This window comes from Enoplosus armatus, chromosome 18, assembly GCF_043641665.1.
Source record: "Enoplosus armatus isolate fEnoArm2 chromosome 18, fEnoArm2.hap1, whole genome shotgun sequence".
Lineage (NCBI taxonomy): Eukaryota > Metazoa > Chordata > Actinopteri > Centrarchiformes > Enoplosidae > Enoplosus > Enoplosus armatus.
In genome coordinates, this window is record NC_092197.1 from 4,554,239 (window position 1) to 4,567,124 (window position 12,886).

The 12,886-nt window shown below is 43.6% G+C and overlaps 1 protein-coding gene across 1 annotated transcript; it reads left to right on the forward strand.

The window, feature by feature from the left end:
- The first annotated feature begins 442 nt into the window (after positions 1–442).
- On the forward strand, positions 443–11,718 carry egfl7 (EGF-like-domain, multiple 7). The gene is made up of 9 exons (XM_070924820.1): positions 443–610; positions 4,225–4,479; positions 5,128–5,250; positions 6,225–6,337; positions 7,012–7,107; positions 7,206–7,418; positions 9,310–9,386; positions 9,674–9,836; positions 11,215–11,718. The coding sequence occupies exons 2-9, from the start codon at positions 4,403–4,405 to the stop codon at positions 11,232–11,234; spliced, it is 882 nt and encodes a 293-aa protein (XP_070780921.1). The 5' UTR covers positions 443–610; positions 4,225–4,402; the 3' UTR covers positions 11,235–11,718.
- Positions 11,719–12,886: the final 1,168 nt, after the last annotated feature.

The window sequence follows — 12,886 nt, forward strand, 5'->3', positions numbered from 1 at the left end:
CCTTGCTGTAAACATGAGCTCCCATCAGCTAAAACACTTGAAATACCAGTTAAGTGGTGTTATATTAAGCAGGGTGCAAGGTTCAAATACACGATAAATACAAATAAACCTTCCAGCACTGATGATTCCCGTGTTTTCCACTGGACTGCAAAGGCAGCAGAAGGCCATGAGGTGAGACGGCTGGACGCACTTGCCCCCCTCTCAAGATGTCTGCGCCACAATGGGGGACAGAAATGTGCTTCAAAATCAGATTCGCGAAGCGGTTTGAGCAGGATGGAGAGTGTTTGTGCAGGAGAGGGGTTTTATCAGCGGCAAACACTCACAGGAATTCCGGTTTGGGATTGTCCATCCAATTCCTGCGTTCCACAGGAAGCCATGCATAAAAAGCAACTGAAAAACGCCCGAAGACATTTCATTTGGAGGCAGTCGACTCACAGGGAGCACCTCGAATTAACCGCGAGGGTGTTTTATTTGAAACCAGCAGCCCGAGCTTTAAAAGACGCGGGCACCATGGAAGAGTCCTGTCCTCCGCTGCCCCGGCGGCTCGTGCCCATGGCCGCCGCTCAGCCTGCGCGCGCACACACGCACCTGATGACCCCATCCTGCGCGGGTAAGATCTTTATACGCAGTTATTCAAAGGTGTTCGCGTTCAGGCAAGTAGGCCCTGTACGGCTGTGTCTCCGTGTTGGTCTTTAACTGATTTATTGAAACAAAAGGTCAGAATCAACCTTATTGGCCAATGATGACACATGTAAGGCGTTGACTCGGGTTCTCATCAGCTCTCAGTAGGCTGCTTATACAAATGCAGACAAACAAAGCTAACATGCTAAACAAATATAAGCATGTAACTATTATATTCAGGCAACAAACTATTCCTATTGCTACAGCTAGAATGCTGGTTTTATATGCATGTGTTGAGAGTACAGTGCAGTCAGACTTAAGGTAATGAAAGGATCATTATGTGAACAGTGTGTTTTACACTATTAACATATACAGCAGAATAGTAAAATGTACTATTTTCACTTAGGAATCGTGCCCATTGGTGATTTGAATTGGTAAATTGACAATAAAATATAATGTCCATGGCCCGCAATCATTTCTTAATGGAAGTAATGGCCATGTAGTATACACTGTCTGCATAAGTAACGTAGAGCATGACATAAACGCAGTAACAATTCTTTCTTTCTTTTGTTTTTTAGATATATTCATCATGTTAGGCTCGTCAAATATTGAACTAGCTTGCCCAGGACGTAGCTTCAGAGGAAAGGGATCGGCACACTAGTGTTGACTGAATATATTAAAAGAAAAAAACACAAATAAAGCTTTTAATTACTATGATTAAAATTTGACAGACCTTTTGTTTGTTGTCTGTTTTAAAACATCCGTCAGGTACACATTATGTGAAAACTGGGAGCGGAGTTGCTTGCTGTAATCATTCCTCATACTGGCCATTATGAGATCTGTTCGTAATGCGACAAAATCCACAGTCCTTGTTCCGAGCAAAAACCAAAGCATTATAAAGATAATGTGAAGCTTCAGCAATCTGAAATCAAGAGGATATCTTCCAAAGCTGTCGTCTTTTTAGTACAAAATTTCTGCTTTGTGTTACAATCTTTTCCACAGAGACTTGTTAAGTAAATTTCATACATTTCTAAATTTTATGTAAAGACAGTAACTTTGGAAGATATGCACGAAGCCTCAGATTTTGTCCCCCATCACTTACATTGGAAGCATGTTAGGAAGGGATCTATTAATGGCCAGTAAGGACAGGAAGGCTGATTACAGCACCCCAAAATATGTCCATATGTTCATACAGACACCTGAATGTTGTTTTAAGACAGACTTGAAAAATTGTGAACCTGTCCTTTAATTACACCAGCTGCCGCCATTAGACACCTCTGCTGGGTCTCTGCTCCCACCACTCAGCCTGTAAGCGCAGCTCTGGGAAGCGTATCAGTGGGTTATGAATGAAAAAACAAACAAGCAAACAAACAAACAAACTGAAGTCTGTGTAGTTAAAATAGCCTGAACAGTGACGTCACACACGGTAACCCAGTGCAGGCAGTCTGAGCTTCGGGACACCCAGCTGGAGGAGTGGGAGGAGGTCCTACCATCACCCCCCATGCTCTCTGACAGTCTCGAGCTCCAGGAGAAACCTGACTAGTAGCGGAGTTTTATCACTGGACTTTGAACTCACCAGCGGATTATAACGGGACCAACTTTTGTTCAAACCGCGGGCGTTTGTCTACTTCCTGCTGTGTGGGACTGTGTTTTTTTTTTTTTTTTTGGTTGGGGATTAATTTTTTAGGAAAGCTGATTGCACGGTTTGTGATTATTTCTTGTATCCATGCATGCGCCCTTGATTATTATTGGCTTGTAATGGCGTGTGCGTGCGTGTCCAGCATGTTGTTCAGTGCAGGGATTTGTTTTGCGTTTATTTCTTCATATGCGGAGTCATCCGTTTAATGTGTGACCGTGCGGCTCTGCGTGTGTGTTGTGTGAGAGAGTATTGCAGAGATGGTGCTCTTAAAAACGGTGATCTCCAGATCTGTACAGTGCTGTGAAACAGCGCCCTCTCACGGCGAGCGTTAGCAGTGTGTCTGCTCAAGTTTCTCCTAATGTGTCAGTGGGCCAGAACTTCTAACACTATGAAAATGACACACAATAGATGCAGATGCAGATATAAACACGTGCTCTGAGACTTGTTGATGTCCTACTCTCTTAAGCTATCTACTGCTTAGTAGAAATGTTACTACTGTACTTTATGCATCCCAAAGGAAGAGTTTTTAATATTTTGATAGACTTCCATGACATCATGATATAAGATATCATCCAGTCATTTTTGTAGGGACGCTGCTACACCACACCCAGCGGCACCCTGCAACACCTTTCTTATTGCCAATGTAATGATGCTTTATTGTCACACATGCACGCGCGCACACACACACACACACACACACACGTTGCCTTCAAAGTGGCCCCCTACTGCGCTGAGAGTCACACTCACTGCTGTGATTTGTGAATGAACACAGGCGTTAGATGTGCGTGTTCTGTCTCTGGGCGTCAAGCCAGGGGGGGATCAGAGAGACATGCAAGCTGTCAACCGAGGCTTAGCGTCACCTCCAGGATAAGTGAAGAGTCTCCTGCAGACTACAGTCCTGTAACCTGCGATCACACCCCGGCTGGCTTTAACGCCCCCTTAGAGATTTCCCGAGGGTTTAGTATCTGCTCTGTAGGACAGCGTTGCAGCAGCAGGTCCAAGACTGACTGTCATGCACTCTGGAACTACTTCACCATTCTTCCTCGCAAACGGATGGCCTTTCTTTTAATCCTGTACAGTATGTAATAATCCAAAATAGTGTGAACGGATAAGTGGACATTTCTGTGAAGGGAGAGTTCTTTGTCCTTTTGCCCTGTCCTTTGTGTAGTCTCAGAGTCCATGCAGCTGCAGGTCAGAGACAGTTCAAGCTGCATTGTGCAACTCAGGACTGTATATACAGAACATAAGTGCATGTAATGCATAGATGCTTGTGTGCTTGTGCGGACTCTACGTGGCTCAATGAGGTCGGTAAGAAAGTTCAGCCTGACAACCACTAAAACCGGTGCAGTTCCACAGTCCGGCTTCACTTTTCATGCCAGTTGCCAGGTCCAAGGACACATCCAGACATCCGCCTAGCAACAAGTTATCTGTCGTTGGAGTCCAACATCTCTCAAAAAGGCTTTCTGTGTTGTAGGAAACATTAACTTCTCATGTGTAGTCAAGCGTCTACACTTGAGATTAGCACGCAAATCCAAATCTGCAGCAAGAGCGAACGAACCCTTCACTGTACAGCACGAACAATACGTAGGTCGTGTCTTTACTGCTGCTCATAAAAAACAATTTAGGACTTGAGGACGAAGTGTACCGAAAAAATACTACATCTACACCCCCCACTGCACTCCACTCCACTGTTTTCTGACCTTTGAAATCACTCACCAGGGAAACGCACTCAATCTGCGAGAGGAATAATAGTCAGGAATGTTAAAAAAAGCATTTGATCATGTCAAATTTTTGAAAATGACAATGCAACAATAACAATGAAAGTCTCCCAGAATTAACATATAATTCATTTGCTGGCTGACATTTTAATTAAGGGAACTGTAGTGTAGCGACCCATACTGCTCGGCTCAAAAACAGCACTGAATCTCTCACATCATTATCTCAAATTTCCTCTCTGCACACAGGTAGCTGGAGTCATCCTGCTGGAGGAAAACGTACACGTTCAGCGTGAGGAGGACTTTGGCTACGATCCACCACAACCCCCACCCCCCCTCCCCTTCATCCTCCTCTCCTCTTCCCTCCGACTGGCACAGAGAAGAGTGTGAGAGACCGAGCGAGGGGAACGTGGGAAAGTGGAAGACAATGTACCAAGCGCTGCTCCTCTACTCCTCCCTCTTCATCCTTCATGTGATGGGCACTCCGCAGTTCTCTCACCACGGGTAACAACTCACTTAATACTCTTCCTGTGTTTATTATGGCCTGTGTCATTTGGTCAGCGTGGTCCTTCAGCTACAGATCTCCACTTCAGCTGTCATTCAGAGCCGTTTGTTTTAGCGACTTTCCTCGCTCGACTTGACATTCTCACCCACCACCAATGTATACAAACTGGTTAAATGACATGTATACATGTAAGAGTGCACTCTCTCAGGACCAAAGCTCTACCCTTATGTCCTAGACTATTAGACGCACGCCATTACGGGGGAGTCTGCAGGCTTGTCTTGTCATTTTCAGTTGATTTGCACAAAGACTAAAATAAACTGAAAGCCAAACGAAAGGTCAAGTGGAGCCAAAGAGGTCAGAGATCAACTCTTAACTCTGACACATTCAGGAGTGATTACACGGGTCGGTCAGGAACAATTAGGCTGCACGCCAAACCTTTGGTTAAAAACAGAAACCTAGAGGCTCTAATCTGGAGTTTTTCAAGCTTTCTGAACCAGATGAGGGCCTAAATATCGCTCTTAAATTACTTACTAGCATTAAAACGAATCTAAAACCAACTCAGTTCCCAGTGTAGATGCTCTTTGAAGCCGCACATCTTTATTTCAAGACAGTTTTAATGTTCGATCTCATGTCTCCCTTTTTTGCAGGAGGAGGGTGTGTGGCCGAGACCTCCGTCACAGCGTTGTCATGGCAACAGAGTCGTACGTCCAGCCGGTGCACAAGCCCTACATCACCCTGTGTCAGGGGCATCGCCTCTGCAGCACATACAAGTGAGTCTACAGGCACACAACAACAACAACAACAACAACAACAACAACACACTCCTCAACCAATAACAACAATATTAGACATCGTCAGCAGCTGAACCACGAAGTCCGGAGTTTAACACAAGGACCCGGGTCATAGCAGTGTCAAAACAGCTTTCTAATTAAGCCATCACAAGATGTTTATTTCATGAAGAAGTAAACAATGACATGTTTAGGAAGGGTTAGACGTGCAGTCATGAATAGATCTAGACTTCCTCCCACACACACACACACACTCAAATCCACGTTTTACTCCAAACTGGGTCATGGTGGCACATATTTGGGTAGAATCTAAATATCGAGTACTTTGTGTAACTACGGGAAATGAACTGCCTGCCCGCAGAGACCGCGGCCATGTTTATTTTGGACTGCGTCTCCCTCCATACTAACGCACTCTCAATCTCTCTCCAGCTCTGATGCTTTCGAGTCCCCCTAATTCCCTCCATTTTAATCTTTTTTTTAACTCTTCCTTCACCACCAAGACTTTCACTTTTGTGTGGGGGGGGTTTCATTCTTCAGCTCATTATGTGGGCAGGCCTCTATTCCCACGGTGATTCTCCTTACTGATTAAACTGATTTGATCCTTTTGTTTTCAAAAAACACACCTCTCTCACTTTCACTCAGTTTATCACCTTGTATCTCTCCTTGCAAACCCAACATACCTGAGTCTCAGCCTGCTGAAATCTCAGAACTTAGATCTTAGACGTTGCATCTCTTGCTCCCTCCCTCTATCCCTATCTCATCTCTGACACACTCTTGGCAGTCAGTGGTCCGTGGTTTCAATATTCCACCAAATTCCCATTCCCTCATGTGCGTTCTTTGGGTCTGACAGAACATAGAACAGACTGGACCGCCTCAACCACACACATGAGGGCGATGACAGCATTATGAATAACCAGGAATCTCTAACTGTGAGTGTCTGTGTTTTGTCTCCACAGGACTGTGTACTCAGTGGCGTACCGGCAGGTGAGCAGAGCAGCGCCTCCTTCGCATTTATACGCAGAGTGCTGCCCGGGCTGGCGGAGATTGCATTCTCACAACTGCAACCAAGGTAACCTGGAGGGACACGTGACGGGCTTATGTGTTGATTTGTACCTGTATTACCCGCATCTGTTAAGTGGAAAAGTTTTTTTCAAATGTTAAAGGAATAGTTGATTTTGGGAAACATGCATCCTCACTTTCTTGCCGAGAGCTAGATGAGAAGATCGACACCGCTCTCAAGCCTGTAGGGAGGGTATCTGCTGAACTATTTCAGCATAACCAAGCTCGCTGTCTCCCCCTGCTTCCAGTATTAATGCTAGGCTAAGCTAACCGTCTACTGCCTGTAGCTTCAATGGTAGCGCTCAGATATGAGAGTCGCATCGATGCCCTCATCTCTCAGCAAGAAAACCAAAAAGCACGTTTTCCAAAATGTGCATCCGGCCAAGAAATAATCCGGCACATAACTCCCCATTAAACCACAACCACATTGTGTTTTCTTCATATTAAACAAACTAGATTTAATGTGTTAATTAGAGAGCTTAGGCAGATTTCATACAGCCAGGCCTGCTGTTTCCCCCTGCCTCCAGTTTCGATGCTAAGCTAAGCTAACTGTCTCCTGGCTATAGCTTCATATTTAGCATACAGACATGAGAGTGGTATCAATTTTCTCATCCAACTCTTTACTAGAAGGTAAATAAGTGTATTTCCCCTAATGCTGAATTATTCCTTTAAATGTCTCTACAGCTGTGTGCGGACAACCCTGCGTGAATGGAGGCACCTGCTTAAGACCCAACCAGTGTGCTTGTCTGTTAGGCTGGACGGGGCACCACTGCCAAACAGGTGAACACATATACACACACACACACATTTACCTGCACAAGTCTCTGCATATATTCACACACATATAAACACATTTCTTTGTCTTTCTTGTCTGCCAGATGTGGATGAGTGTAGCGAGCAGCAGCCATGCGCCCAGGAGTGCGTGAACACAGCTGGCAGCTATCGATGTGCGTGCGGAGACGGCTTCAGGCTTGCCGGAGATGGTCGTTCCTGTCAGAGCCTTCCTCCTCCTCCTCCTCTTCCTCCTCCCGCCACTCCCCCCTCTCCCACCCAGACCAGCCAGACAGCAGTGGGTGGTCACGCTGATGCGGGTAAATGAGCAGCACAGGAGCGTGTGTGCGTGCTTTCACACAGTATAATTTTGTGTTTTGCAGCAGCAAAGTGTCTGGAGCACAGAAGAAGAAAAGATCATAGCCAGCTTCGCGGTCCATTATTACTTTTGGTACGCGCTATGCCACTCTCAACTCGTACCGTGAGTAATAATGCACTGCGACTGGTGCCGACTCCAGACAGATGTCTTGTGGTCTGGCCCCGTGCGGTGAGACTGGGACCAGTCTTTGATAATGACTCAGTTGACTCCTTTGAGTCCTGTGAGTATAGCAAACATCTGACTCTAATAGAGCTCCCATGCTAATACAGACATATTTTTATCCCGCACACTCCATTAGTTCCCTTAAAAATGTTGCAATGTTGTGTCTTACCATGAAATAGTCGATTTTCGTTTGTGTGTGCTTCCTGTGTCTTAGCAACAAAATAATACAACTCCCCCTCCATGTCAACAAATACGGTCATTGACCCCAGGACCCTATTCTGTGTCAGCGTTATTGCTTTTCTGGGAATTAACGCAACATGAAACCTTAAAGGAGACTTTTCCTTTTCCTGATTTCTCCCAAATCTTTCCATTTTTGTGAGTCACCAAACTGTAAGTCTAAAGGGGATACTGTGTCATGTGCTGTCAGGACATGAGATATCTCCATGTAAATGGGAGATTGCCAGATTTTCTCGGGCTCTGCTCCAAACTCCCTCCCATTTATCAGTGTTTCTGTAGAGACAAGGAGACAAAAATCACACCAAATGGAACTCCTCAGCTAAAACGAGACTGTTCCACTCCACATGAGTGTCCTGCAAGTATTGCCGAGTCAGCAAAAAGACAGAAAAGAAAAAACACATGAAGAAAGGGGGAATAAAAAAGCCAAAATATGATAGATCTTCTGCTTGGTGAAAGCGACGGAGGGTTATTTGTGGGAGCGTGGCTCAGTTTCACCGCTCATGCAAAAATGCAAGGCCAGCAGAGATGTTTTGCTTGAGACTGCATTCCATTATCTGTTCATATGCACATGTCAGAGGGATGTTGATGTGGATCACAGATATAAACACAGATTTAAATGCTCAAAACGTAGACAACTGTCTCTGCCAAGCTGCTGTGGAGGAGTGTTGGACTACATTTGTGTATCTCCATCTTCCTCTTTTTTTTCCCTCCCCACCGTCTCCCTTTTCCGCTGCGCTCTTGGCCAACACTGGTGTTCTCATTCCGGCTCCATCAACCCTGTCTGCTGGGGGTCATCGCCAGGCCCCCCCCTCCTTTTCCTCCCCCTCCTCCTCCTCCTCCTCACCCTGTTTCTGAACTCATTCTTGTCTCAGTAATGGACCACATCTGGGAGAGATTGAGCTGTTCTAGGTCTGTCTGCCAAAGCATAGCCAGAAAGCAGAGGGACCCTAATTTTGCATCCCGATCTGGGTCCCGCCTGCTCCAGGGACATTCCCCTCGGGTGGAGCCAGGCAGACACTTCCCCCGCAACTGATGCATGTTCGGAGGAGGGATGAATGAGTGCTCATCTATTTTTGGTGACCTCTCTTTCAGCTTGTGTATCGGCTTTTTCGGCCGTTCCCATATCCATGATTCCCCCCCTGTGCTTTGAATTCCCCCGGCCTCCTCTGCAGCCTTCTTCCTGGTTTGTAGTTTAGAGACGTTGCTGTGGCCATGAATCACTCGAGGAGAGGGATTGATGGGGGCAGGATGCTCGAAGGAATCTTCTCAGATATAAACTTTAGGTCTGAGAAAGAGGATTAAACACTCATCAGTCTCGCCTTTTGATCTATGCCCTAACCCGAACTCTCTCCACACGTCCTAACTTGGTTCACACAAATTCAAGTTGCCCTCTTCTGATGTATATTTGTGTATTTGTATTACTTGTTCTACAGGTGGAAGGTTCAGCCTGGTGGAGAATGTGACGGAGGAGGTACAGAGCTTGAGGAACAGAGTAGAGCTCCTGGAAAAGGTACTTGGGAAAAAAAACACATGTTAGCCACCTACCCTGATACCTCCCAGCCTTGCTCACCAGGGACACCTCTGGGCCTTGTATGATGGTGTGATATAAAATCCGAGAAACCAAAGATTCTTTGAAATGCCAGACCTACACGGGCTTTTTCATTTTTTTATGGGTTTCATTAGAATCCTGCCTGTGTTTAGTGAAAGTATAATTATACTGTAGCTCACATTGATTTTTTTGTTTACGAGGTGAGTAATAGTCCTTTTCTCTTCTTCCTCATTTCCTCTCCTGTGCAGAAGTTGCAGTTGGTGTTGGCCCCCTTCAGCAGCTTCTTCCCCCTGTCGCTGGACGAGGGCTTGTCGGAGAAAACCACCTTACTGTCCCACTCCTTCCAGCAACTAGACCGCATCGACTCCCTCAGCGAGCAGATTGGCTTTCTGGAGGAGCGCCTCGGCACATGTGAGTGACCCCAGGCCGACCTTTTTGATTGTTCAGGAAAAAAAACATCAAGCAAAAACATAGCGCTTAGAGGAGGGAAAATCCAATATTTAGTTGAACATCATGGGAACATTGGTGTCCCAGGAAAGCAGGAACAGTCTTCAAACTTATTCAAAAAGATCAGAGACTGTGTAAAAGCCCAAATGCAACAATTGTCCATAATGTAATCAAATAAAATGTATTACAGCTCATATTTATAAAAATCCAATAACTTAATAAAATCTTGTGCTTGTAACGTAATAATCTAAGACATAAAAAGTTAAGTGATACGATCAAAGAAGATCAAACTGTAAGTGAAATGATACATTTGCTCTTAAATTTTAACCTAATTAAGATATTAAAGATCAGATAGCAAGAGTCTGCATCCACGTTAGCAGCTCTGTGAGGCTGCACTAAACCACAGCAGTGCCGCTAACGTCAGCATGCTAACATGCCCACAGTGATACTGCCAACATGCTGAACTGTGACTCTTTTATGGCAATCCGTTGCGAAGTCACACCTATGACCCCTTAAACGTATGCACTCTACATTTCAACTGGACATGCACGTGAGACGACACTTCAAATTTTAAGTACAAAGTGTGCAATAAAGATTATTTTACACAAACCTGCAGCCTCTTGCACATGCCCAGTTGTGCTGTGGCCTTTGATTGACACACAGTCCAGTGCTTATCAGTGACTGCTTATTCCAGTGAAAAATACTAATCGTAGCATGTACAGTCTAAAGAACAGTAAAGATATCTGTCAAACCAAGCTTCTTTTTTATCATATTTATTCTTGTCTATAGAAGCAGGTTATATTTTTAATCAATGTAATTATACCTTCATGAACTTTGTTTTTATATTTAAGGGTAAATGTATTCATTCACTGTCATTTACTGTCAACTGTCTGCTGTTTTTTAAAGTTGTGTCAGTTGGAGTATGGCATATGTTTGTACTTTTCAGGAGTATCGAGGCAGCTCCAAATGCATCAGACATATAATTTTAACAGTCTAGAGAATTATAATTTGCATAACAGGTATCCCCACATGGAATCCTGACCTTGAGAAACTCCGCGTTGGATATTTTCATTATGTTATGAGCTTTATCACATTTGGTTTTATTACATTATGGGACTTCAGATCACAAAGCTTCATGTATGAAAATCTTAAACCAACAATCTTTAATTTGTGAATTCCCCTAAATTAGGATTACAGTGGGTACGCAGAAATCAAAGCATGGTCTCTTGGTATATAACTGATTTCATTCAATTTTACAGTCACTACCATAAAATGATGCAATTGATTCAAAAACATGTGGACAATACATTGTAGTGAGTCTTTCCGCTCCTCTCCCCTGTAGGTTCTTGCCAGGAGAATTAGCCGCCACAACATTTCCAGACGTCTCCCATGAAGTTAATAATGACCGCACCAAGATGGCCGATGTTTGTTTGTTTGAGAGGGATGGCAGAAACGGTTCTTGTGACACAATCATCGCACACATCATCTGTGATTTCCATTATTTCCCAACAGCTTCATTTACTTTTCCTGTTGGATTACTGTCAAATTCTTGATTTTGTAACAGTACCTGTGGCAGGGTCAGTGTCAACATGACATCATCCCTGTAACATCTGAATCAAACCCCCCGTGGGGTCAAAGGTCACATTGGCCACTTTGTTTCTGTGTTTGTTTTGCATCAGTGCAGCTGTGTCCTCTGTCAAAGCCCAAACTGTCCTGAGGCCGACGTGGACATGTGTATTTATCTATTTAAATTATGATTACCTTTAGTCATTTCTCAGTGCTCCAATACACTTTCTTTTTTTACCTAGTTTTGTAACATTTTGTAATAAAAAGTCTTAATCAAAAACGCCATGTGTGCTCACTAATATGAAGGGATTACTGAATGTTTGCAAATACATCGTACACTGCTGATAGAAGATAGGACAAACTCTCCGTTAAGTTAACACAACATTGGATGTCTCCTGTTGACCTCTCCTTTATATGTATTGTAATAAGTGGTGGAGGAAGTATTCAGATCCTTTACTCAAGTAAAAGTATACGGTACTGCTTTGTGAAAATACTCCATTACAAGTAAAAGTCCTTCCACCCTGTTTTTCCGCCACTTCTATTAAGAAAATAAGACTTTTAGGACACATATTACTTGGTAAAATAAAGATTTTTGCACTATGCAAAACGTTAATCTACAAATACGCAATCAGATAAACGTAGGAGTAAAAAGCACAATATTTCTGTATGAAATGTGGTCAGAAGTATAAAGTAACAGCAAATGGAAATACACAGGTAAAAGTACTAAAGGTTACTTTCCACCACTGACTGTAATATAAATCACAGAGGACGTCAAAGCAGGCATTTCAGAGCACAACCACTTAAGAAAAAAAGAATGAATTTTTATTTATTCTTTTGCAAGGCATTCACGTTTACCCAGAATAGGTGAAATCAAGAACACTACATCATCAATATTAACCCGATACTATAATGGGCGTCTATACCGTGTGCGTATATTTACACACACACACACACACACACGCACACACACACATACATACAGTAAGGGACCACACACACACACACACACACAAGGCTCTGCAGGATGTCAGCTCTGTTTCTCATATTCATCTAAAGCTACCACCAATTACACTTTAATAGCTTTGGTGAAAATCAGAGAAAACTTGGAAGTCCTTTTTATTTTTCCACCCAAACTCAGCATGAAAAGTGCTTTATTAAGGTTCAGAATACTTTGAAATCTTTTCCAAATATCTTACATATGAGTTCGTAAACAACTGCCACAACAAAAAAAAAAATCAACCAGCAGGAGAGCCTGTTGGCCACCTGTTCAAGCTCATGACAAAGCTTACAACTCACACATTTTGTATTACAAAATAACTGAGAACTAAACAGGAAATAAATGGACAAAATCCAATCCAATAGCAAAATTTATAATGGTATAGTTCATATTTTGGAAGAAATTAATTTGGTAGAGTTCTTTATAACATTCAAACCACTTGCTGCAGAGA

What these genes read in the sequence shown, in the direction of transcription:
- egfl7 (XM_070924820.1), top strand. Translation starts at nt 4,403, where the DNA reads ATGTACCAAGCGCTGCTCCTCTACTCCTCCCTCTTCATCCTTCATGTG. An exon ending in CCGCAGTTCTCTCACCACGG is followed by an intron (nt 4,480 to 5,127) that starts GTAACAACTCAC and finishes CCTTTTTTGCAG; the next exon opens with GAGGAGGGTGTGTGGCCGAG. An exon ending in GGGGCACCACTGCCAAACAG is followed by an intron (nt 7,108 to 7,205) that starts GTGAACACATAT and finishes CTTGTCTGCCAG; the next exon opens with ATGTGGATGAGTGTAGCGAG.